The sequence below is a fragment of the Filicampus tigris genome, chromosome 21 (assembly GCF_054856515.1).
Source record: "Filicampus tigris isolate MCC_2025a chromosome 21, RoL_Ftig_1.0, whole genome shotgun sequence".
NCBI lineage: Eukaryota > Metazoa > Chordata > Actinopteri > Syngnathiformes > Syngnathidae > Filicampus > Filicampus tigris.
The window spans coordinates 241,724-249,891 of record NC_141237.1 but is presented as its reverse complement, the minus strand read 5'-3'; the positions used below and the strand labels follow the sequence as shown (position 1 = coordinate 249,891).

At 55.4% G+C, this 8,168-nt stretch overlaps 2 protein-coding genes across 5 annotated transcripts in view; both read right to left on the bottom strand.

Annotated features, from left to right (window-relative positions):
- Positions 1-468: 468 nt before the first annotated feature.
- On the bottom strand, positions 469-6,502 carry galnt11 (UDP-N-acetyl-alpha-D-galactosamine:polypeptide N-acetylgalactosaminyltransferase 11 (GalNAc-T11)). 2 transcript variants are annotated; one of them, XM_086020231.1, is made up of 12 exons: positions 6,348-6,502; positions 4,637-4,881; positions 4,373-4,496; positions 4,149-4,315; positions 3,623-3,748; positions 3,288-3,537; positions 3,083-3,200; positions 2,827-2,979; positions 1,794-2,000; positions 1,608-1,712; positions 1,379-1,516; positions 469-766 (listed from the first exon to the last, which is right to left on the bottom strand). In XM_086020231.1, exons 2-12 carry the CDS (start codon positions 4,845-4,847, stop codon positions 626-628), a joined length of 1,740 nt encoding a protein of 579 aa, XP_085876357.1. In that variant the 5' UTR covers positions 4,848-4,881; positions 6,348-6,502; the 3' UTR covers positions 469-625. The 2 variants fall into 2 exon arrangements, with proteins under 2 accessions (XP_085876357.1, XP_085876358.1); XM_086020232.1 differs by having other exon boundaries at positions 4,637-4,878.
- Positions 6,503-6,974: 472 nt separating this feature from the next.
- LOC147127003 (histone-lysine N-methyltransferase 2C-like) overlaps positions 6,975-8,168 on the bottom strand; it is a 51,893-nt gene continuing 50,699 nt past the window's right edge. For all 3 annotated transcript variants that reach the window (XM_086021260.1, XM_086021262.1, XM_086021261.1), the window contains 2 exons: positions 8,038-8,146; positions 6,975-7,296 (listed from right to left, as the gene is read on the bottom strand). In XM_086021260.1, the coding sequence (XP_085877386.1) occupies positions 7,204-7,296; positions 8,038-8,146 (202 nt within the window). In that variant the 3' untranslated portion in view covers positions 6,975-7,203. The remainder of the gene's footprint in view (positions 7,297-8,037; positions 8,147-8,168) is intronic.

Here is an 8,168-nt window from a genome sequence, read left to right as displayed (position 1 = left end):
CCCTCCCTCCCTCCCTCTCTCTCTCACTCACACACACACACAGACGCACTCAACCTAATTGGTTTAGTGGGATAGCCGAGACGCTAATCAATAGCTCAGTCGATAGCTTGCCTTTGCAGCATGATGACATCACTGTCGCTTATCGGTTCTGTGGGGAATATTTGGCAAACGACGGATCGGTGGCGGGGGGGGGGGGGGGGGAGTGTGTGTGGGGGGGCTAAGCGAAGGAAGGAGACAAGCCTCATCTTCTTTGTCCGCCACACGCATAACACCAAGCACGCAGTGAAGATGAGCCCAACCTCTTCATCTCCAAATTGGACCGACTGTTGTCATGGCGATCGCGCGCGCAGACATGTAAACAGCGTTGCGGATTGGACATCGATTCCCATTAAAAGAATCCAGACAAACTATTGATCTGTTTTTGTTGACGTGATTTTTGATGCGCAGGACTGATGACATCACAACCGATTTGAGCCAATCGCAGCTGAAGAATCAACTTTTAATACTTATTTACAAGCAAGCATCCATGCTGGGGTCAAAGTTCATCATTAAAAAAAAGAAAATCCAAATCAAATGAAAAACAATCACCTTAAAAAGCGAACAATCGGATTGTCACTTGACAGGGTCAAGCCCCGCCCTCCTCCAGCTGCCACCGCTGCGGCGGCGAGGCGTCGCATATCGCCATGGCGACGTGACCTTTGACTCCCGGCGGCTGCACGGCGGACAGACACTGCCCGACGGACACCTGGTACACGCGTGCAGACTTCTGCGGGAGCACAAGCGCAAAGCCGGTCACCGAGCGCCGAGGGGCCCCTCGTCTTCTTTCGACCGAACGTCGCCGAGCGTCATTCGCTGCCGGACGCGCCGACGAGGACCCGGGCGCCGACGACGACTTCGTGCATGTGGCCAAAGGTCGCGAGGGGTCGGCTGGAGACGGGTTGCAAACTAGGGTTAAGGTTTCAAAGTGGGCTTTTCAACTACGCTTTGGCTTTTTTCAAAGCGGGGCTTCAAACTAGTAAAAGTACGGTCGTAAATCGGGGATTCTAAACGAGGGCTAGGGTTCAAAAGTAGGGTTTGAAACTCTGCTTACGCTTTGAAAGTAGGATTCTAAACAAGGAAGGTTTCAAACGGAGCCCTGCTGTGAGCAACGGGCATGAATTGAGGACAAATCATTTTTCTCGCGCTTTGCGCGTCACTGGTCAAAGGTCAGCCTGGAGGTCATCTGCATGCATGCGCTCCGAGGCGCCGCCACATCTTCAGGATGTCGAGCGTAAAATGGGCGGGGCCTCACAGACGACTCTTAGGGAACGCCGCAGGAAAGGAGGACACGCTCGGATTGACGAGGGCCGCCGACCGTGCGCGCGTGTGCGTCTCTCACCCCAAGGCTCCACTGCTGCGACCCGCCGGAGCCGTGGCACTTCATGAGCCTGGGCGGGTCAGAGGTCCTGACCTCCGACACGTCCAGACACAGCAGGCCGGACAGGATCAGTTGACCTTCGTCGTCATACGTCCACTCCTGCACGCTCGCGCGCACGCACGCACGCGCGCATCAACAACACGAAGCCCACCACGTTTCCACGGCAGTGAGGCGCAGGGTCGGAGGTCACCTGTTCAGGGTCACCCGTGTCACAGGGTCTGAGCACGACAGCGCCGCCCTTCTGACTGACTCGCGTCTGCGCCACCAAACACCGCGCGCCGGCCACGTTGCGCAGCTGAAACGGGAAGCGGAAGCGGCGTTTACTTTGAGGCCGCCGGGCGACGGGAAGCCGGCCGGGCCAAAGGTCAAAGGTCACCCGTCCTCGGCGCAGCACCCGGGGGCGCGCCGCCTTCTTGTCGCTAAGCAACGGCGGCGCCTGCGGCTTGTTGTTGATCTCGGGGTACACGTTGTCCAGGTACCAGCGGAAGGAGCGACACTGCAGACGTTTCCTCAGCGCCAGACGCTCGCTGACGTCGCCGAAGTCGCGCTGGCGCAGCTCGGGACGCAGCGACAGGAAGCGCTCCTGCAAGGAAAAGGCCAGCGCGCTTTTGGCTGCCACCGCTCCACCAGCTTCCCCGACATGGCCTTAAAGCCCAGGAGGCCGCGCGCGCCGGCGTCGGCTTTTTGCACCAAAGCTCCATCGGCCGTCCGCTCGTCATGGCAACGCTCGCCGGGACGAAGGGCCGACGCCCGCCAAGGCCCGCTCTGAACCATTTGGTCAATATCAGCGTCAGGCTGCTAATCGCTGACGCTAGACGGATATACTGATCCGACGGGAATTGCGTTACACATTTTTGGGTCATCGCACGCAAACCTCGAAGTGTCCTTACACATAAGCAGTCATAATCAATCGAAAGGGAAGAGACAAAGCACAATTTGTGTCTTGTCTAACGCACGCACGCACGCACGCACGCACGCACGCACGCACGCACGCACGCACGCACGCACGCAGCAACAGGCCTTGGCATCGCTGCTTTGTCTAATGTCATGGAATGTGGCTTTGAGAGATATCTGACGGAGCAACAAGTCCTTGCGGGCCACACCAGCTGGTCCTTGCAGCGATTAACCGTAGACAAGAAAATGTTTAACACTATAATTATATACGTTACTTTTGGACTAGATAAAATTTGTTGCAAATGTATAACTTCACCTCTGGTTTCCTTGCGTAAACAAACACATATGAATGGCTTTTGCCAATTTGGTAATCGTGGCGCGTTGTCGTCGTTATCCTTTCGGCCCGTCCCCTCAGGGGTCGCCACAGCAAATCAAGTGCAGGCGCGATTCGCGTCAGCGAGTAATGGTAATCGTACTTGAATTTGCAATTCGTTGCCCCGCCCGTGCGCGTGTACCTTGTAGTCGTCCATCCAGACGTGAGCGAGGCGCAAGGAATTGTGGGCCATGGTGTCCTGGCCGCCCGGGGAGCCGTAAGGTCGCCTTTTGCGGAAGATGTGACCAACGCGGGAACACGGGATGATCAGCAGCTGCCCGCCGCACATCCAAATCTGACGCACGGACAGGTACACACAGGCACGCGCGCATTCGTGGGACCGGATCAGCAGGAAGAAACGGCGGCGGCGGCGGCAACGCGGGCGAGTCGGGCCTCACCCTGAACGAGATCTCCAGGTTCTCGCCGCCCCAGATGTCCATGCCGGCGTCGTACTGGCCCAGTTCGCCGAAGTACTTCCTATCCATGGCAAACAGGCCGCCCGCCATGGTGGGAGACCTGGGGGCGGGGCCAGTCAGACGGGGACGGCCCAGGGCGGGCCCAGGGCGGGCCCAGGGCGGGCCCAGGGCGGGGCGCGCTCCCTACCTGATGGGCGCGATGGCGCCCCGGGGCCCGGCCAGCTGGGCGGCGGGCACGGGGTCCCACTTGAAGTGCAGCCCCCAGTTGAAGCCGCCGCGAACCACCGGCGACGGCGAGTAGGCCAGCGTGTCGGCGGAAATGATGTCGATGACGGGACACACCACGGCGCGGCGCTGCGCCCGGATGGCCGCCAACAGGGGCTGCAACCACGCCTGGTTGACCTCGCAGTGACTGTCCAGGAACACCAGAACCTCACCTGGCACGCGGAGGGCGGAGGGCGGAGGGCGGGTGAGCAGGGCCGCGGAGGGCGGCGGAGGGCGACAAAAGGAGGCGGGACTCACCGGTGGCGTGCTGGGCTCCGATCATGCGTCCTCGGATGAGTCCTTCTCTCTTCTGGTTGCGCAGCAGCTTGACCTTGCGGGGCAGCTGCTCTCGGACGAATCGGTCCAGGTCGTCCTTCAGCTCAGCTGCGGCCACAAATCACATTTGGCATCGCACGAGTCGCTCGCTTTGGACTTTGCTCTGCTTAGCTTCTTCTGTACGTCGCGTGTCGCTCTTTTGGAGAGGTGGAACATCGGGACTTTGTAAAAAAAACAATTTTTTTTTTTTTTTTTCTGTGCCCCAACTCCCCAACGCGTGCAACACTCAATTGCGTCCGTGTGAAAACCCGCCTACTCGCGCTAATAATAGAAAGTGATCAGAGACGGTACGCAAGTGGACCGAACCGAGCGCGCCGGACCGAAACGCAGTAATACACCCCCGGATAGCATTACGCCGCTCCTCTTTTGTGACGGACGGTCATGTGGAAAAACCGCAACGGAAACACGCCGGTAACCTCAAACGGGCGGGCGATCGGGCGACACTTACCCAGCTCGCTGCGGTCGTCCACCAGGACGATTTCGTGAAGGAGCTCAGCGGGGGTCCGGTCCAAGACGCTGCGGAGCGTCCTGGTGAGAGCGGAGACGGCCTCGTTGAAGAAGCAGATGACCACGCTGGCGGACGGGAGATCCTCGGGGTAGGCCTCGTCGCCGCACCTGCAAAGGGCGGCGCGTCAGTCGGGGGCGGCCGGGACGGCGCCACGGGCGTCCCACCTGCGGTCCCTGGTGTCGGGCAGCTGGCGGCGAGGACCGATGCGCCGCGAAATCAGCACGTTGAAGGCATGCTGACGGTAGCCCGTGTCCCGCACTTCCTGGTCAGCCTCGTTGAAGATCATACCTGCGCGCACGGGGTTCCCAAAACAACCAATCGCAAACGTCCGCTCGCAAGTGCCTGTCATGGCGTAGCGCCGATCTGTCTGCCTTTGCGGCCCCTCAAAAAGTCCATTTGGGTCACACCGCCCGCGCTCCCTCACTCACCCATTTCCGGCGACAGCCCGGCGGCCCCCGCGTCGTAGTCGGCGCCCCGGCGGGCCGGCTCCTCGGCGACGACCCGGCGGCGCGGCCCCACGGGGGTCCTGCCCAGACCCGGCTCGGCCGTCCGCGAGAAGTAGACGAGGAGGAGCACCGACCAGGCGGCCGACGTCACCACGCAGCCGTAGCAGAAGTAGCGCAGCGGCACCAAAGCCATCGGGGCGCACGCAGCATAGCTTTACATCACACTGCTTCACACACACACACACACACACACACAGACATTTGGACGTGGATTGCATTCTTTAGTGCTATCATATCACAAGTCCCAATTTGGAGTTGCGCGCCTTCGGCGTCGTACCGACATTGCCGCGCCACAACATACCAGCGGGCAGCATCGAGCGCTACCGGCAGACGTGTGGTGTACTTGACAGCAAAAAGAAGAGGCAACAAGAAGAGAAGACAATTCAGACCCTTGAGTAACATTGGACTGTATGGTTTGGTTCAACGTTTTGGTTGTAGGTGCTGCTCCTCCATGTGGTGAAGTTAGCACTTGTTGGCAGGCTAATTTCCATTAGCTAGTCTGGCATTTGGCATCAAATAAGAAAGAGAGCAGAAAGTTTGTTTCATGCGTCAGCTTGGTGCTGAACTTCAAGTGGGAGTGACAAATAAATGCTTGAAGCAAGCACACCAGGTCTCTTATTCGGACCACTCTGCCATCTGCGTAGAGCAACACTTTCAAACGCACTACTCATGTTATATTTGGACTAATAATTGTAATCTATCGTAAGTCGCATGCATTTAAAGTATAAGTGTGTGTGTGTGTGTGTGTGTGTGACTGACCGTGAGACGTTCAAAAACTATTCCAAAAAGTTGTTTTTAAATGGCCTAGCTAGGCTAACCTTTATTTATTTTTTTTTTACTCGTTTTTTTACTCATTGCACGTGTATCTGTCTGAAACAACCCCCACAATAAACGACATTATTAGTTTATTTCCTACACTCCTACATTGATGTCGCCCCAACCTCAAGGTTGGCAGATTGGACAGTCCAGAAAGTTGCACTCGATCTTCCACTTTAGACTCTCATGAGCGCTTGCACACACACACTCACGCGTCCTCACGGACTCTCTTGGGTGCATAAAGTGCTTGCTCCTTGAACGAAGGCGATCAGGGAGCTCAGGAATTGTTTCTCTGCAATAAAGCTCGTCAGTGACCGTGTGCGGGAAGGTGATGAAGCAAAGTCCATTCAAAAAATGTCTTCACTCGTCAAAAAAAAGCTAAGGAGGATTGGCTCTTCGGCACATCAACAGGTTTGAGCCCCGCCTCCCCCCTCCCTTTCTAGTTATAGTTCCAATTACAATGTGTTCTTAAAGACAAACCTATCGTTATGATGAGACTGTCAGGCGCCAAATGAAGCACAAAATACTCCCCCCCCCCCAATGAGACTGCGTGTATGGTGTCGCCTTCGTCTTTATCAGATATATTTTCTTTTTATTATTATTATTACATCAACGATAGACAGGAATTAGGAAGGCGCGGAAAAACGTCTCACTTTTCTGAAACACTTTATGCTGGCTGGACCACCAAAAATGTCCACAACTTGTCCAAAGGCCGTCCGATAATGGAACCTAGCTAGTTGAGCTAAGGCTAGCTAAGCTGCCTTGTTAGCAATTTTGCTAGCTGCATGCTAAACGGCGGCGAGGTCACCTGACTTACCGGTGTTCGTCAGTAGCGGTCAAGACAAGTCGGGCTACACAGCGCAAGTCAACAACGGACATCTTCAACAAACACCAAGCGAGTGCCACCGAACCCGGACGGCGGAAACGGCACGTCACGGCACGTCACGACACGTCACGGCACGTCACGCCGCGGCAAACACTTCCGCCCCCTGCTTTCACAATAAAATGACGGCCAAAACGCGGGCTCAATTTCCACATCAAATGCATTCAAAGTCCATCGGTTCGAAAGCAAGCTTTTGCGCAACATGACTTTGTCCTAAGTTCACTTCCTTGTTGCAAATGGGGTTTATTTACATTTACGACAAATGAAACTGTTAATACTGTTAACATACGAATGAATGAGCTAGCACATCTATTTGAGAATGCAGTTTCTGCAATACCAACACACGGTGCCATGTTTGTTCAAGATGTAAAATATTTTATTTGATGTAAATACTTCTAAATCAGGCTTCACGTACCCTCCCCCCCCCGCCCCAACAAATTCATTCCATAATCGTCATCACACTGTAGAGTAAAAAAAAAAAACAAAAAAGAGGGGGCATGGTCACAGACAAAATGAAAAGGACACAGGGGCAAAACAATAAAGCAATCAAAATGGCCTCTCTTCCAAAGTGTGAAGATTATTTTATTTTTTTTTGCTGGACACGCTCCCACTCGCCACCCAACACAAAGGAGTGCGATTAGAAAATAAGTTCTTTAGTAATAAATACAAAAACAAACAAAAGTTATTTTACACAAATCATCCGCTGGTCTTTGTACACATTTACACACAGAGGACCAGCCTCTTGCTTGGCCGCCCGCCCGCCCGCCCGCCCGCCATTCAAACTCCCAGCTCAGTTCATCCACTTGCGGCAGTTGACGGCGCCACAGTGGCACGGGATCTTGTGCTGGTCGTCCTCCAGATCAAACTTGTAGTCGTAGGACAGCTGAAACACAACAGCAAGGCGGCCGGCGTTGAGTGAAGCCTGGTTCCCGCGGCAAGATTTTAAAATTGTCGGCCGACTTCCAAACTCTGAGGGACCTCACCCCGTACGTGACAAGGGGGGGAAAAAAAAATCACATACCGTGTGTGGTGCGCAACCACACGGCATGACCAACACGCCACGCGTGAAGCGATTCATTCGCAGATATTCTCAGGTCGGACGGAAAATCTCACAGAACCCCAGGAGACTAAACGAGACTTGGGAGGAAACAAACACGGCGGACCAAGAGGCAGCAGGGCTCTGGAATCGTGTCTTGACGGTGGCGCTAGTTTGCGAATTTTTTTTAGTGGAAAAAAGTGACACAAAGAAAAGACGTCGGGCTCTGTTACGCCATGACTCTTTTGATTTTGGATTCCCATCGCACCCGTTGGCCGCCCCATCGCCTCGCTTTCCGATCGGCTGCACGCCACAGTCAACCCACCGCGTGCTCGTTTGCCTCACGCCGCGCCAAGTCGGGCTGAAACAATCCAACATGTTGAAGATCCCCGATTGGAGGTCGGACGTCCTCCCGAGTGACCGAAATCGGTCCGAGCGCACCACGCGTGACAGGATTATCCCCTAAAATGATCTTTTGACCTACGATTATCGGGAGGGGAGATTGGGGGCTAAAATGGGGCCGATAATCCTTCGCTGTGAACCGGGCTTAAACGCAAAGCGTGGCGGCTGAGCTGCGACGAGACCTACCTCCTCCCCCCTCTGGATGCGTCGGCAGGAGCTGATGATGATCTTGTTCTCCTTCTCCACGCTCACCACCTCCGTCATGCAGTTGGGCGCGCACGAGTGGTTGATGTACCTGTCAATTGCAAGCGCAGGTG

Bases quoted from the DNA above. Each gene is read 5' to 3' on its own strand.
- galnt11 (XM_086020231.1), bottom strand. From the start codon at position 4,847: ATGGCTTTGGTGCCGCTGCGCTACTTCTGCTACGGCTGCGTGGTGACG. The intron at 2,980-3,082 runs GTGAGGCCCGAC...TCCGTGCGTCAG, and splicing joins ACCTGGAGATCTCGTTCAGG to ATTTGGATGTGCGGCGGGCA. The intron at 1,517-1,607 runs GTGACCTCCGAC...GCGAGCGTGCAG, and splicing joins ACACGGGTGACCCTGAACAG to GAGTGGACGTATGACGACGA.